An 18,479-nucleotide genomic window follows, 5' to 3' on the forward strand; every position below is an offset into this window, starting at 1 on the left:
GTTGTTTGTTGTTTTATCTTTTCCAGGGTTTGTCTTTTGTTCATTTATTGCCCTTCTTTATTCACTTAGTGTTACATTCCATTCGTAATTTAGTAATTTTTTTAAAACTTGAGTTTTATTTTATTTAAGGACTTTTTATCTAATTTTACAAACTACATGTATTTCAAATTGTATCTCAGTTAGGAAGTTCATCAAGTTGTAATTGAAATGTGTTATAAAAATTTACTTGACATTGTTATAGCAATGATAAGCAGCCCCTCTTAACTTAATTTGAGAAAAAAAAACACACATAATTGACAGGTATATTAAAAAGATTATCTGCAAGCCAAAACACTGAGAAGAAAAAAAAACAAGCAGCCACATACTTAAGTTTGTGAATTACACTTTTTGCTTTATCCTACATATTGGTTTTTTGATGTTGTCCCATAAAAAACTAAAAGTCTTACACTGAATCTATATATTTTGCTGTGTGACCAAAACATTGTTGAAAAAATAATTAACAGAACTTGCGTTTCAGATTACGAAAGGATCTGGGAAACGCAGAGAAAGCAAGATTTTGCATCATTTTTCTATATCTTCAGCGGCTCCCAAAACCTTCACCGATTCGCTCCGCTCGGCAAATATGTTGGACATAACTTTTAAAAGAGGAGGAGGATTAATTCTGATTTAATGGTACATAATGATTTGACTATACATGTATTATCTATTTAGGAATTAAAAAAAAATAATTTAAAAATTGTGTTTTCAAATATTATAAATATGATTTTGAAAATAAATAATCAGTCCCTTGTTTTAATGAAAATGAAAAATCATGCTTCAATAGTGCAGAAAATAGATAATCTCTTCTTCTAGTTCACAAAAAAAAATAACCAATCCAAAACAAATCCTCCTGGCCCCCACCAGAGTATCAAATGGTCGTCCCCTTACGCAAAAATAGGACTTAAATATATTTTAATCTTATCAAAATAGATTAAATCGTGTTTATTATTAATGTTCTGACTCATAAATCTTACAAACTTTCATTTAAACACTTACAAATGCATTTCCCATTAGAAATAAAAATTTTTAGCATGGGTGTACTGAAAATTCGACATTTTTTGAAAATGACCCATATACTGATTAAAAGATATATGAATAAAAGTTTTAACAAATTTCTCGAAAGTTTGCGACATTTTGCATGAAAATGTCGAACTTCATAACTAGTAAACACGTTAATTGAGTTGGTACTATAATACTAACAAGCTTATGATCCTGTATCATTTGTTGACATCAGTTTTAAGTATAAAAATAATGCATTAAATTCAGTTTGCTTCATTCCTGCCAAAATCGTCCTTTTGGTGCCGTATTTTGACGTTGTTCAGTGCTCCTCTGTATTGTGACGTCACCATGAATCTTTGACGCTCTAAACAATCAGCAAGTTTTGTGTGTAGAAACCGTCCCTTTGGCAGCAAAAGGCGAGTTAACGACTTATTACTACATAACATCAGCTGTTATACAGAGGTATTAATATGAGGAATATTGTCAAACTAGTTTTCTTGGTGTATATTTTGACCGTCTATTACTGTGAAGCGGTATGCCATTTCAAGAAAGTTCAAGGTAAGTAGAATATACACCTTATCGCTAATCCCGCTTGACCCGAGAATCAGTCCCGCTCGAACTTTTGACGTCATACAACAATCACTTTTCCATTGTGGCGTCAGATATTTTCTATTATTACGTCAAAATTTTACGGGAACTTGTGTGATGTCAAGTAATGGCGGACAAATAGCGATAAGGTGTATTTTGGACACGCATTACACAAAACCTGAGGGTGAAACCATACATTACAAACAGAAGATTTTATGAAAATTAAGAATATTGACAAGTTTTGTACTAAGGGTTTGGCGTTTCGTGACGTCAACGAAATTCATCTAAATGAAGTCAGATATTATGTCATAAATTATCGTCTTGGTACCTGTTTTGACGCGGACCAGAAATGACGCACCGATTTAGTTAACGGTTTTATATTTCTAAACAAAAGCCGTGACGTCATCAACATTTGCTGTACATAACATGATGTTGAAGGTCATCTGACTACAACAAAGATGCCTAAAACTCTGCCCAGAAATGTTATTATTGCTTAAAATATTAAAGACAATGCAATTTCCGCCATTTTATTAAGGTCAAAAAAATTCTACCCTTCCCCGAAAGATTATCAGTCCTATCTCCACTTTGGTCAAGAAAAGTAGGTAACCGTATGCTTCCCCATTTTGTGTTTTTCAAATCACGTGACTGTCATGTGACATGGTTTTACATTTAAGCGGGAATCACTGTAGAACAAATGATCGTCGCTTATATAATTTTCTATGGTTTATTGATTTTTTTTCATTCAATGTATGAAGTATACATTGATAAATGTATTATTGTCAATGTTGTTTAATGAATGCAATTACTTTTTATTTTCAAATATATGGAATATGTATATCACTTTCTTAAATTTTGAACAATTATATACCAAAATATAGGTTACATTTAAATTGATTAAAAATTTGGTGTTACAATCATTATGATCATTAAAGTGAATGAAAATATCAAAAGTTGTTAATAAAATTGAATCTGTTGAACAGTTTTAATTTTAAAGAATCCGGATTGAAGCAATTTTTCGATTATCAGTTACGTGCAAGTGGTTTTTACTGGTTTGTTTACAGTGCGTCATTACTGGTACCCATCATTAGTTGGCAGTCCGTTTGTAATGTTAGCAAACATGAATTTTATTGCTATTACTGTTTCAAATATCAACTGTTTAATGATTGAAATATAATAACAAGTTACCAATCTTTTATTCCATTCCGTTTTTCTAATTCTTTTAAATGGTAGATTAAATGCAGAGACAAAACAACCTTAGGTGCGTCATTACTGGTTCCTCGGGGATACTATCGGGCACTCACCGTCGTCTTCATTTAGTAGTTGATGGCTGCAAAATGCTTATAAGAATAAATTAATAAAGATTTTGATAAATATTTATAACCAACACAATTTTAATAGACATATTTAGTATTTATGGATAAGCTTGACAAAAAACATGTTTTTTAAATAGTATATGTCAGTTGGTCTCTGGTTTAGGGATGTCTCATTGACAATCAATCATAAAACATCTTATTTTTTCAGTTGAACGGCAAACGATTTAATGGCGTCTAATTTCAAGACATTGGTCACGTGATAAAAGGTCAGAGTTTACCGTTTTCTTGTGAACGTGTACACCTCTTGGTTTTTTACCTCGTATCGTCTAATTGTAACTCGTACATAAATAAAACTTGTAGGGTCCAAATCTTGAGTGAATAAGCTTCATTATTATGTATACTTATTTATGAAAGGTGTTATAAAAGTATTCTAAACAATTTATAATTTTGAATAATCTTAAATTCCGAATCTTAAACACCATAAAGACTGTGACTAAACATATATATATATATATATTTTAATTTGTCAAACTGGTTCTAAAAAGGTTTTGTTGTTAAAATATATATATATATATATACAAAGATTTTCATTTCAAATTTTGAAATGTGAGACCACACAAAAATAAAATAATAATCGACAAAAATTCAATGTCATGACATTTTCCGAACTTCTAAAAGCATAAACGTTACGTATAGGCCAAAATATAGATATTTAAGTCATAATTGACTCTTTTGTTCTTCTTTATTCTTCACAAAATCAGCACATCACTCAGTATAAAATCTAACAGTAGTATTTTGAAAAAAATTTTATCAGAAGAGGCTGAATTATGAAAAAGAAAAAAACAATTTGAATCAAAGATGCAATTAAGTTCAAATATAAATAACAAATCATGAAATGAATTTGCAAAATATGATTTACTAGTAGTTTGCATCTTTATGATTTGAGTAAATAAAAAATACTAGTAACTAATCAGTACAGGCTGTATATTTATGTATACTACGTAACTAGTGCATTTTTATGTTTTGAATTTGATTTGCATTTTGTTATTTTTTTTTTCTTTTTAATGCTCTTCAATTTTGTTACTATTTTGGTTTCCAATTTTTCATTTGAAACAGACAAAACAGGCGTCTTGTGGACTTAAAAGACTATTTTCATATTACCGACTTTTGACTCCGTATTATATAATTTGTCGACTGGTTACCTTGGACATCATGGTACTCGGTCAAGTAAGAGCAACCAAAATAAGTAAAATCAAACACATAATCGGTGTAATTTGAGGGGAAAGTTTATTGTTTTCCGATGATTTTGTAGTGAAAAAAAAAAATTATAGACTATTATATAATAGTATACCAACAGGACAACTCTCCACCAGAGATCAAATGGCGTAGAAGTGAGCAAGTGTAGGTCACCGTACGGCCTTCAACCTGATATATTTTTTCTGTACAATAACAAAACATCATGACGATATATCAAAATCTAAATAACTATTACAGGAGAAAGGGGGGATACATATACTAATTCCTCATCCTTTTTATATCTGTTAGTTAAATATTAAAGCACATTCACACTGTAACCATTGTTGAAGAATATATTATTCTAAATGGCCCATTTAAACGAAAGAAATTTAAAATAAAAATCTTTAATAAAATATTATGTTTCAAACTAGATGTTTAGAAAGCCACAATCAATCAAAATATAAATTGAAAATTGTCTGTATATATAATATTCTCCCCTTTCTTGTAAGATCATAAAGAAGACAACAACATTTGCTAAACGAAAACCCAATCATCTTAAAATAATATAGATCTCTGGTTTCGTTATGTTTATAAACAGGAGTTAGCAAATTACGACAGATCTTCATTTTAACCAGACTGAGGAAAAACTTATTTAGGGCATGACACATTGCGTTAATACCAAAAAATGTCATCTATATGTCTATTTGGGGTTTTGTTGTTTGCTTGCTGTCTCATTGATTTATACCCCCTGCATCTCCTTTTATTCATAACTGTTCCGTATTGCAGAAAGGACTGTTCACTAAAAGACACACCCCTAAACTTAACATAGTAAAGTGAGTTTATGATTAAGTAACTTTTGACAAACACGTAAAATAAAACAAATGCATCAGTGTTTCAGGGGTTAATCAAATGACTTAAATCTTATCTCTTTCGTTCAAATTAGGAGAAGGCCTTAAAAAATAAAAAAAAAATGGAGATCTTAGAGTAGATGTATAATACCAGTGGTTCTTTTATTTGCTGTCGATTTTTTCTTCTTTGCTATTCAATGATCATAATTTTTTTTATTAATTCCCTTCTTACATCCCAACTTTGTAAATCTAAATTACAGTGTCCGTTCCATAATAACCGAAAAGAACTCGTATTAAGTTGGCAAAATGTAATTCCACGTTGAGGCTATAACAAAAAAATCCTAGATTCTTATCCCCATGCATCTGATATTTGGCTATATTCTTTTTTTTGCTAAAAGTTTTCGCCCCAAAAAAAAATGATGAAAAATTAAATTGAAATCCCCCCAAAAAATCAATTTGTGTAGAGCATGGTTCTTTGAAATATCTAGACAGTTCAATAGTTTTTAAGGGCATATGATACAGTAGAGATCCCTCGTTGATTTTTTTCTTGAAATTTTGGAAGAAGGTCAATTTCGATGTGTTCTTTTGAATTATGCAAAACAAAATATACCTTCATGACTTACTTTTTGAGATAATTTGGTTCGACTCTTGCATATTTGAAGGTAAAATGCTGAAATTTCATAAATAAGGACTTTTAAGGAAAGTAACAATACTTCATAGGTAAGCTTCCGGCATCCAACGTAAACACCGGGCGTTTTCTGGCTTTTTGTCCGCTTCAGAATGGAATAAAATTTGATTAAAAGAAAATTTTAGGTACAAAATGTAAGTTTTTTTTGCTTATTATTGGAGAAATTACATGTCAATACATTCCGGAATTCAAAATGTCGGCTTCCCTAGTTACAGACAAGGACATAGAGAATTTTACGCTTACTGTCATCCAATCAGAACCATTGATACAAAATAGTTGCATTAGAATTTTGAATGGACAGTCATAACTTTAACGTATTCTGTGCCACGGGCCGATTTTAGGCCGATTTGTAAATACTACGTTCAGTTGGAAAGCAGGTCACGGTTTGACCCCAAGTCTATCAGCAACAATAGAGTCACGTGACCGTGAAAATTCAGTAAAACTACGGATGAGACAAACCTCACTTTTACTCACTAAAATACTACTGTCATGGTAAAAACTTATTGACCAAAATAATCTTGAATATACATACATTTAACTCGTCAAAACTTACACATCAACTCAAAGTCCTTTATTCTTTATTTTATCTTCAAACTTGAAGTTTGTGAGAAAATTGTCAATGCTCCTGATCGAAAAATCTAAATATTTTCGAGGAAACTAAAAATGATGGGCTGAATTTAAATTTAATAAAGCATCTCATTAAGACAAACACTCGATATGAATATCTAGGCAATACAGTTTTGGATACGCAAACGTCAAGTTATGTTCAACACGAAGCGGTTGTTTTTTTTGCCGATTTGTGCAAGTGGTAACATGTATCTCCCCTTGATATCACCAGTCAAAAATAAAAACCCACCAAAATGAATAAAAAGGAGTTTATTTTACAAAAATCAAGAAGAAAATTAAAAGAAAGTCGATTAACAACTATGTTATTATAATATTAAGAAGAGATACTTCTCTACTTTTCAGAGAAGGATTACAGGTAAAAATTAAAAGACAAAAAATTGGTAAAAATTACATCTAGAAACCTAGCTGAATTGATATAAATTAGCCCTGGCTGATGAAATTTACTTTCAGTTTGTAATTTTTATAATGGGATATGGGATCACTCCTAATGTAACTTCTTCTAACAATGTTTAATTCAATAAAACATACTGTATACAATTTAAATAATCTTTCTGAAAAATAATAATACTGACCATTTATATTTTATATTTTAATAAAGTGGGACCAAGAGTCACAATTTAGTTTCTTCAAAGTAAAAAAGCCTTTTAACTCAAGCCTATGTTTCTAAGTTGAAGCCTAGAAAATATCATACAGAAAAAGGATAAGTTTACCAAAAAAATGACAAAAATTCTGTAAAAAAATAATGCTTAAAATTATAAGTGAAAGTGACATAATTTTGAATTTTAAGATCATTATTATGTAAAACTATTAGATTAGCTAGCACAGTAGCCCTTGTCCAATTTCTCAGGGTATTTTATAGTCCAAATAATTATGACGTCTTGGAAGGCTATTTTAAACTTTTGCATTTTATAGATTATGAAAGTAAACATTTTGAAAAAAAAATTGGGGTTTCTTCTCTTCAGGTTGCTGACTGTATCTGCTGCTTTACATATTTATAAACAAAGTATTGTATATTTTACATGAATAATTGGATATTAATCTCAGAAATGAAAGTTGGTATGACAAATATTGTGCATTTTACTTTAATAATGAACAATGATGATTAAATTTGACAAGATTTTGCCATTTGAATAAATTCAATTTTGTAAGCACACATCTCTATGAATTAATTTCTTGTTTGACTTGAAAAGCTAGTGTTTGCTCTTATTAATGTAGCTTACTTAGTAAAGAGATAATTGATAAGCAAGGTTTTTAACTTATGAAATATAAATATACTATTAACTGACCTTCATTTCCTTTTTTCAAATGTTTTTTCCTCCAGAAATTTTCTTTGCAATGCATTTTCTATTGCTATTTTTGTGCTTTTGTTTATCCATAGGCCATCATTAATTTGTCATATTTGCTTCCAGTATAAATGAAATTTTCTTAGACCTATAGTTTCAAACGCCATAAAGAAGAACTTTGTTTGTTGTTTCACTTGTCCAATGTGTAAATTTTCACTATGCACATGACCCTGACACATATTTTGTAAACGTTATATGTGACGTATGTTGAAAAAGACAACAATGTCACCGTCAATTTGTGAAGGGGATCAAAAAGGGGTTTAATTACTTTAAAATGGAGATATCGTATGGAATTGTGAAAAACAACAATTTTTAATCACAATTTCATTCATATCTATAATAAAATCAGTATTTCAGAGTACTTTGGAAACAGGTACAATGAAAAGAAGTTGAACTCTACTGTTTTGAAGTAGAAACGCAGCCAAAACCAGGTACAAATTGATATGACTGGTGGTCACCAAAATTGATGTATAATAGTAAAAAATGATGGCTTCATAATTGTGGAGAAATTTGAAATAGGTTACCCGGTTTCATTTAAGATTTTTAACGTTCTATTCCGTATTTGGATACGCAAACGTCAAGTTATATAAATTCGATGTTTTTGGTGAACAAAAAAGATGGCTGATCATTTTTAGAACGGACAGGATAAAGTAATAGCAAATAAAAGTTATTTTCGACAATGTTTCAATGTCGTATTGAAACTATATTGTTCACAAAATCTACAAACTTTAAAAATCAATTATAATAAAAGCATGACAAGTTGAAAAAAATAGTTTAAACGTCGATTTTTTAGCCGATTTATTTCGCGGACTTTTTGACGTCACCGACGACTGTAGCGCCACCTAATTAATTCCCCCTGCTATTGTTGCTGATAGAACTTGACGACAACGGACGTTTCCAAGGACTTGCTTTCCAACTGTGTCTATGAAGAAATAACATCAAAAATATGGTGCACACTGAATAACCCGCGTAGCGGGTTATTTTAAAGTGTGCACCACATTTTTTATGTTATTTCGAATAGACAGAAAAAATATTACAGTCATTTCTTATAATTTAATTCTAAATTCCATTTTAAACCTAAGTAAACCATGAAAAAACGTTGATGACGTCACGGTCACATGACAAAATTATGTCTATGAGCTGATAAACAAAACAACGTCAGCCAATCAGAAGACGCGTTACATCCAAAATTAAATTATTAGGATATAATAGTATGATATAAACGGGCAACTATAAAATTAAAATTGAGAATGGAAATAGGGAATGTGTCAAAGAGACAACAACCCGACCATAGAGCAGACAACAGCCGAAGGCCACCAATGGGTCTTCAATCCAGCGAGAAACTCCCGCACCCGGAGGCGTCCTTCACCTGGCACCTTAACAAATATGTATACTAGTTCAGTGATAATGGACGTCATACTAAACTCCAAATTATACACAAGAAACTAAAATTAAAAATGATACTAGACTAACAAAGGCCAGAGGCTCCTGACTTGGGACAGGCGCAAAAATGCGGCGGGGTTAAACATGTTTTTTTGAGATCTCAACCCTCCCCCTATACCTCTAGCCAATGTAGAAAAAACAAACGTACAACAGTACGCACAGTAAAACTCAGTTTAAGAGAAGTCCGAGTCCGACTACACAGTACGCAAGTATATAGTCTCCATCAAAGTATGTCAGTTCGTTTTTTAAAGGAAAAAAGAGCCTTGATCACATTTGTAAATACAGCATGGTAATGTTTTGGGCACATGTATTTAGAATATCTGTTGCGGTGATATACCAAGGGAAATAATAGGAACTTTGAACAACAACAGATTTGTCGTAACCATTAGATACGGGAATGGAAATCGCTCACTCTCTATTTCAAATTTTTAGTGTTTATTTTTGTAACAGGAAAATATATGAAAACTTAGAAAACAACCAATCAGCAAACTTAATGTATTGAATCGTCTGTAAATTAAAATAACACACCGCCCGCGTTCTGTATAACATTGAAGTCAGTGCTCTTCTGATTGGTTGCTAATGTTTGTAATAATTATTTTGTGATATATGGATCAAAACTAGAGATAAAAAAAATTATGTTGTATGCACTAAATATTTTTACTACAGTGCTGAAAAGAAATTGGAGTCAGTGTAGGAATTAAGTGCGAATCTAGTATTCTACAGTGTTTGTAAACAAGGCGATGTGAATGCACAAAAATACCGTATGACCCTATGTTTTTATTGTTGCAAAAAATAGGGCTATACATTTGTACCTTAATGAATGAGATATGCCAGCTTCTGATTTCTAAAGGTAAATCAGGTATAAATTAAGTTCAAGACATGGGTCATTTTCAAAAAATGTCGAATTTTCAGTACACACATGCTAAATTTTTTATTCCTAATGGAAAATGCAGTTGTAAGTGTTTAAATGACCGTTTGTAGGATTTATGAGTCAGAACATTAAAAATAAACACGATTTAGATCTATTTTGATAAGATTAAAATATATTTAAGTCCGATTTTTGCGTAATTTATGTGCGTACAGTGTCCGAGTAACACATTTCAAATGATTTTTTTTCCTATTTTCTGATTGCCTTGATATCTGCAAAAGGGACTTTTTAAGAACGTAAATAATAACTCTAACGAAAAATCGTAGCTTCTTTATCATTATATGTATATTTTTTCTACAAACTATATTCAATTAGCGTACATGAAGTTCATGTCCATCCTGTTACCGCTACTTAAATCATCCGTAATTTTTTGTCTCTATGAATATTGAACTAGTCAGTGTTGATTTCAAAATCGCAAAGTTACCTTAACATTTAACACAGCACGTTTCTTGTATAACAGTGTAGAGAAAAGAAATTTCAAGACATTTAGTGAAAAAAAATAGTGGGTACTTTTTTGTCATGTCTCATAATGCTGTTACCAACATATTGATTAATTACACCAATATTGTACTTGCAAAAAGTGCAATAACGTGTTGGAAACCAAAATCACAACATAAAAACATAATCACTTCATCGAAGGGAGTAGTTATTTCACAATCAAAAATGAAGAAATTTGTCTATCCTGTTATGTCTATCCTGTTACTATGGTTGCTATGGTTACAGTAACATGATAGACAATAGTAGACAGAAACGTCTTTAAAATGTTTATAATAACATATGGTTGCACACATAATGAAATGTTTCGTTGTTTGAACTCATCTAAAGGTTATAACGTCTTAATCTTCGCAATTTAGCATTTGCAGGTGCAATACTGCTATCGGTAACAGGATAGACAAAAAGGTAACAGGATAGAATTTAATATAGTGATTTATCATTAACGTACGTTCCTGTTACCAATAAAATAAAAACAAAAGTAAACCAACGTGCGAGGGATTTACTTGATGTTGGGTTTATTTGAAAGAGAGAACAAATGCTGAACATTATCAATTGCTATCTTAGACTTGCATTACTGGTGGTTATTTTTATAACCTTTGAAAACCAATTTTTAGAAGCATTTTTCAGTACAACATGGAAAATTGGCAAATAATCTATTATTTCACAGAATGAATATATTTAGAAGTTTTTACTCTTGAAAACCATCTTAGGCTGAGAAAAAAAAAATCTGTGTTTCCGGTAACCCGACCGACCCTTTTTTTTTAGCCCCGACCCTAATTTTTTTATTGGATCTTCAAAAAAAAAAAAAATTGGTATCAACCGACCCTGTTTTTGACACAGGCTTCTGTTACTCGACATAATTATTTATCTAACTTGCTTCTACTGGCACAGAAAGCCAGTAAAACATTTTATTTATGTCAAAAGGTATTCCGAATAGGTTAAAATCCAAGAAATTTGCACAGCAGTTGTGTCAACGTATATTTGTTCCGCCTAACAGAAGTTCCTACCGATCCTATTTTTCAAAATGATGTTACCGGAAACGCAGATTATTTTTTTTAGGCCTTATTGGCTACGAAAAACAAGCTTAAAATTTTATCGAAACCCTTTCTAAATAACCCGAAATTTCTTTTGAACATGGTAACAGGAGAGACAAAATATTGCACCACCTATCAAAAATGTTTATATATATATTCTTGTATGACATTATCAAGATTGCATCTTTTTATATGTTGTTCTATAAGTACTGTTTGTTTTGATTTGCTAATGACGAGGGTTGTTTGAATAAGTAACTGTAAATCAATTTCAAAATTTCATGCTGCGTTCACACGTTATTCGAATTCGATTCGCATTAACTGATTCGAATTAGTTTAATTCGCATTCGAAACGTTTTACGTCCGAACGTAAATTCTAATTCGAATTGCAATGCGCGTCAAATTTGCTTTACTGTCCAAACGACGTTATACTTTTAATTCGCATCAACAATTAATTTATTATAATTTAATTCGAATTAGAATTTAGAAAGTGTCCACACCACAGTTTAATACACCTTATCGCTAATCCCGCTTGACCCGAGAATCAGTCCCGCTCGAACTTTTACCGTCATACAACAATCACTTTTCCATTGTGGCGTCAGATATTTACTATTATGTCCAGTAATGGCGGACAAATAGCGATAAGGTGTATTCGAATTTATGCGAATTAACTAATTCGTATTGACGAAAACGCATTTCTGATGCGTATTGGATAATTCGAATGAGCCAATTCGAATTCGATGCGAATTAAAAAAGAAGAGTGTGTGAACGCGATTAGCGAATTCGATTCGCATTGGATTCGAATTCAATTCGAATTAAACGTACGTGTGAACGAGGCATCAAAATTGGATATTTTTTGAAAATGACACACATATAACTGACGGTGTTTTTCTGTAGACCTTATGATGTTGTAACAAATCATTGAAACTTATCAATACATCGCCAATCCAGAGTATCTTCATACTTTTATTTATAAAACGCACATAATTCTATATATTTTGTAGCTGGTAAAGGGTTAGGATGTTTAACAGGAAATCAGCATATTGCACGTGGAGCCGCCAAGCGTGTTGATTGTGAGCTTTGTAGATGTATAATGCCCGCTGTCGTACAGTGTTGTCCGTAAGTATGTGTAGTATGGATCAGGGCAATTAGAATTAATCGTATTAGCAGAGGCCGCTTTAGCGGAGGGTGGGAGGGGTCTCGAGGCCCGTTTATGATACTACATATGGTTAAATGCATAGACATTTTACATGTTCCGTCCTTATCGTTGTATAATTTTCCCCCTTTTCCCCCTCAAAATCCGGGAACGCTTCTGCATAAACCATGAAGTTTTGAACAAAAAAATAAAAATGAGGTTAGTCTTGGATGACCGTTACTCATGTCTTGTGTGCACCATATAGTGTCGTGATTTATGACCTTATCAATTGCACGTTTTTCATTCTCACGGCAGTTTTTATATTGCGTGTTAAATACAATGCTGTCCTTTTAGGTAGCAATACACAATTAGGAAAAAATCTTAAAATTGACACTCATAATTTTTAACCACCCTCTTTTCCTTCCTATCTAATAAATAAGGCTTACTATTTGTGTTATGCATGTGTATATTTCTGGAAAGAGCATCTTCCATAGATTATATTTTTAATAGTTAAAAAGGTGAAATATAATCTCATTTTGGTGTAACCATGACAACAATCTGCATTTATTTGATACAAAATATTGCGAAAAAGGGGGTGAACATGTCACAAAAGTCTCAAAAATTTGGCCCAAAGGAAAATTTCAATCAATTAGAGTGATACCTTTCCTGAAACCATAGACCTATATCTATCAAGAGGTCCAAAAAAATCATATGCATTTTTGCTTGTTTTTCCATAAAATTGAATTGAAAAGATCGAGCAACAAATCTTTGTTGAAAATCACTACAATAATTTCTAGATCTAGGGCGGTGCGGATAGGAAAATACGGACTGTCAAACAGTAAGATGGCCTATAAAACATGCCAAAAACAATATAAATTATCATATAAACCCACTTGGAAGGCTATACTATTCTTCAACTATCTAAAAAATCTATTTTATTGTACAAAAACTTTCATATTTAAAAAATTCACCATGGCCATAATGCGAAACTAAACTTTGAACTGTGTATTGCTACCTTATGCTGTTCTCTTCCCATCAAACTTTTTTTATCCATTTGTGATTTCTTGTTTAGCAGCGTTCCTCTCGACGACTTATTATTGAAATAACCTTTTGTATTACAGAATGGGTATGAAAATAACATCCCACCCAGACGATTGTAAAGTAGTAAAACGGGGATGTAAAGAAGTAGTTGTCAAGATTTCTGACGAGTCAATACCCTGTACAGAGGGTGTAGCTGGAGTCCCAGGATATTAGCGAAGCAACAAACACACATACAATAATACACAGTTATGATTCAATATTAAACATTTTCTGTAAATATTTGATTTATATCTTCTGTGAACGGTCCCTAGCCCGAAAGATTTCAACTACATTTCCATTTTATATACTTTATTCAAAAGTGTTTTTTGTTGTTGTTGACATAGTTGTTTATATATATATATATATATATATATATATATATATATATATATATATATATATATATATAAAGTCTAAATTGAAAACAACGTTCAAACCTATGATTGCGTTGGATAAAAACCGCAATTTTTATACGTGTGCATGCAAAACAAATTTCTTGGTAGAGGGGTCTAAATACAGCACAAACAACAATTTCCAAAAGACCAAAAAAAAAGTGAAAAAGTCTATTTTAACAAAACGCATTTGACTAGCAGGTCGAACAACTGATGTTCTTAAACCCTGCTGACTGCCATTGGCGATTGCCAAATAAATTGATCACCAGATCTAACAAAATGGATCTTAATATTAATTAAATACCAAACAGAAAACAATAAACTTGTGGAAAAGATGGTATACCACAAACATGAGGTGCAAAAATTTGTACACCATATCCGGATTTCGACAATAAATGTCTCTTCAGTGATGTTAGGGATCGAAACGGTATTTGGAAGGCCATATGATTTACCTCAATTTAGGATAGACTCTTGAATTTTAAAGAGTCGAAATAGGATGAACGGATCATATAAACCCGAAGGAAAATATAATACAAGCCCAAACGAAAAAATATAAAAAGTCTAAATTGAAAACAACGTTCAAACCTATGATTGCGTTGGATAAAAACCGCAATTTTTTTTTACGTGTGCATGCAAAACAAATTTCTTGGTAGAGGGGTCTAAATACAGCACAAACAACAATTTCCAAAAGACCAAAAAAAAGTGAAAAAGTCTATTTTAGCAAAACGCATTTGACTAGCAGGTCGAACAACTGATGTTCTTATATAATATATATATATATATATATATATATAAATATATAATTTTAGATCAGTGGCGGATCCAGATCGAGGGGGCCCGCTCCAGTATCATGGTTCAGTGATTCCCTATATAAGCAACCAAAATTTTTTCCACAAAATCCCCCTGTCACCCCTTAATCCGCCTCCTGTCCAGCATTCTTTTGCTCACTTTCTTGTCAATATATGTGTTCTATGCGACTGTCAGACAAGGAAGAAGTTTAGCTAGCTATCAAACCAGGTTTAATCCACCATTTTCTGCCAAGTGAGGAACATGACAGTTGTTTTCCATTCGTTCGATGTGTTTGAGCTTTTGATTATGCCATTTAATAATGGACTGTCTGTTTTGAATATTTCTAGTTTAGTTTTTTATGTTATTTTACTTTTTGCAGTTAACATGTTATTATAATAGGTATAATTGAAGAAGGTAAAATGTATTTTGATCTCTAAATATTGTTTGTATCGTTTTGTTCCTGTTTCATTAGCATCTTAGGTTCATAGAAGTCATTGATAGTTGTAAACCAAAGTAAATACAACACAGAGCCCGTAGAATTTGTTTTAATAGGCGATGGAATTGGATAAAATTTTCTATATATATATATAGGACTCTAAAGTGCGACGGTACTCTAAAGTGCGATGGTCACGCTAAAGTCCGATGGTCTACGCTAAAATGCGATGGTTTCATACGCTAAAGTGCGATGCCCGGTTGTTTGTTTTTTAAGTGAGATCAGATAACACGCTAAAGTGTGATGGTATGACACGCTAAAGTGTGATGGTATGACACGCTAAAGTCCGATGGTGTAACGGGAATGTGGTTCAAGCAATGGTTTTCGTTTGTTGTTGAGTTCCTATTACTTTTTCTTTTATTGTTTTATTTATATATCAAGCCGTAGTCTTTCTCTTTTGAATTGTTTTACACTGGTCATTGTATAACTATATATAGCTTGTTATGCGGCATAGGACAAGGCTTTGCGTTGAAGGCTATATGATTATTAGTTGCATACATGAACGACATTTGGGGTTAAGGCGCCATTTGATTTTTATGGGGGGCTAGGATGAACAATTTTGTCCTGCATTTTTTTTAAGTTGTAATCTCTGTCCTGCCTTTTTATTTTTCACTCTATTCGGTCCTGCCTTTTTTTTATTACTTTATCCTGACTTTTTTTACATAAATTGTCATCCTGCCTTTTTTTTGCCAAGTTGCTCATCCTGCCTTTTTTTTTTACTCAAAACTCCTGTCCTGCCTTTCAAATTTCATCCTAGCCCTCCCATAAAAATCAAATGGTAGCTCCCTTACGTGGCATAGAAAAAATACAAAAGGATAGTTCCTTTGTAATTCATTTACCTAGTGGGACAGTAACATTAAAAAAAAACTCTTCACTAATTGGTAGTGGCTCAAATAAAGATAATTCTTGCTTTTTCAAAAGATTGAAGAACTCGTTTATTTTATGATTATTTTAGATATTTAAGGAGGTTTTTTTTTATTCGAGAAAGATAACCTCGGCTAAACTTTGTTCTGATATCGATAAAACATGCACAATGTAAGTGTTATACTAAGTAATTGGTAATAACACAAGGTGAAATCTTTTCGTATTTGATTTATAGATTCATAATAGATAATGCCATTGCATTTTACATGTCTTCCGAATGTACATTAATGCTGTATCCATATTTTTTTTTTTTTTTTTTTAGTAAATCATACTTTATTGATAGTTTTGACATTTGTTAGTGGATACCTCAAATACCGGTACCTTTTCCCGGCCTTATTTGTACCCATATTTTTGACATTTTTACCTATTATGTCTGTTTTTTTTTTTTTTTCACACATCGATGTCAATATAATGGAATCAGAAAATACATGTACCAAGCCACGTCCTTTCGTTTGAGATGTGTTTGAGCTTTTGATTTTGCCATTTGATTAGAAACTTTCCGTTTTGGATTTTTCTCGGAATTCGACATTTTTGCTAATTTACTTTTTAAAGAACACCACGTAGTCAAAAATTTAGATATCATATTATCAACATATAGATTTTTTGAAAAAAAAAATAAACCGTAAACAACCATTTTACTTTGGAAAACCACCTCACAAAAATATTTGACAGAACTCTTTAAAATACATTTTAATAAAAAGGGGAGAATTTATATCAAAAGTTATTTTATTTTAGAAATAAAGCTATCATAAAAATATGACCTAGGAAAAAATGTCCCATGCAGTATTACACTTTCATTTGATCTGTTTATTTATTTGTTATTCAATGTACTAGTATATGTACACTATATTATTTTAAAGGTAATATATAAATGTTTTCGCATATTTTCCCTTAAATTAGGGATAAAACGACTTACGATACTTTTAATTTTATACGCCATCGCCTATAAGGAAGACGACGCTCGAAAAAATATTAAAAATCAAAATAAAGTACTAACTTATTACTTAAGGAGCATTGAGGGAAAACATAACTATAGGTTTTGCCTATATAACATAATCACTTTAATATACTGATCAAACTAAACACACACACACATACAGACCTACCCGGAAAAGTCACTACATTTGGCAAATGCCCGGAAAATGACTACTTGTATTCCCAGTGCGTGTAAAGGATAAACAATACCACTAACAAAAACAGTAACAGTAACAGTAACAAAAAAATAAACATTTGAAGGTAAATAAAGTATAAATTGCAATTGGATCGCTTTTTGTTTTCCAAAAACAAAGTAACTACCTTAACACATACACACCGAAAACAAACTACATTTAGGAAATTTGCGGTGAAGTCACTACACGGAGAGGATACACACAGCAGTCTTGACTACCATTAATCAAAATAAGTATCCCAAAATATGATAACTGCGGTGTAGTGGTTAAAGCGTCCAACATCTCCGTAAAACTTGTATATAAACGTTATTAGGGGGTCATACACCTCAAACAACTCAGTACCAGTGTTATATGTACGTTAACTAGGGGTCGGTAGCAGTATATAAACGTTATCTAGCGGTCATACACCTCGAATAACTCAGTAGCAATGCTATAAGAACGTTTTATTGTGGTCATACACCTCAAACAACTCAGTACCGATGTTATATGAACATAAACTAGGGGTCATGCATCTCGAATAACTCAGTAGCATTGTTATCTGAAGTTAAGTAGAGGTCATGCACTTCAAACAACTCAGTACCAGTGTTATCTAGGGGTCTTACACCTCGAATAACTCAGTAACAGTGCTATAAGAACATTTTATAGTGGTCATGCACCTCGAGCAACTCAGTACAAGCGTTATATGAACGTTATCTAGAGGTCATACACCTCGAATAACTCAGCAGCAGTGCTTTAAGAACGTTTTATAGTAGTCATATTCCTCAAAGAACTCAGAACCAGTATTATATGAACGTTATTATATACTTAGTAGTAAATACAGATAAATTGTATGTTTAATACAATCATTGGCAAGCATGCTGTATCAGCCGACCGTGATGATATCGATATCAGCACGGTTACAAAGGCTTTATCACACCTT

At 31.8% G+C, this 18,479-nt stretch overlaps 1 protein-coding gene across 1 annotated transcript; it reads left to right on the forward strand.

Annotated features, from left to right (window-relative positions):
- The first annotated feature begins 1,386 nt into the window (after positions 1-1,386).
- Positions 1,387-14,006, forward strand: LOC127722211 (uncharacterized). The gene is made up of 3 exons (XM_052229116.1): positions 1,387-1,596; positions 12,583-12,697; positions 13,835-14,006. The coding sequence occupies exons 1-3, from the start codon at positions 1,509-1,511 to the stop codon at positions 13,965-13,967; spliced, it is 336 nt and encodes a 111-aa protein (XP_052085076.1). The 5' UTR covers positions 1,387-1,508; the 3' UTR covers positions 13,968-14,006.
- The last annotated feature ends 4,473 nt before the right edge of the window (positions 14,007-18,479 follow it).

Source organism: Mytilus californianus, unplaced genomic scaffold, assembly GCF_021869535.1.
Source record: "Mytilus californianus isolate M0D057914Y unplaced genomic scaffold, xbMytCali1.0.p SCAF_12, whole genome shotgun sequence".
Taxonomy (NCBI): domain Eukaryota; kingdom Metazoa; phylum Mollusca; class Bivalvia; order Mytilida; family Mytilidae; genus Mytilus; species Mytilus californianus.

Bases quoted from the DNA above. Each gene is read 5' to 3' on its own strand.
- LOC127722211 (XM_052229116.1), top strand. From the start codon at position 1,509: ATGAGGAATATTGTCAAACTAGTTTTCTTGGTGTATATTTTGACCGTC. The intron at 1,597-12,582 runs GTAAGTAGAATA...TATATTTTGTAG, and splicing joins CCATTTCAAGAAAGTTCAAG to CTGGTAAAGGGTTAGGATGT. The intron at 12,698-13,834 runs GTAAGTATGTGT...TTTGTATTACAG, and splicing joins GCTGTCGTACAGTGTTGTCC to AATGGGTATGAAAATAACAT.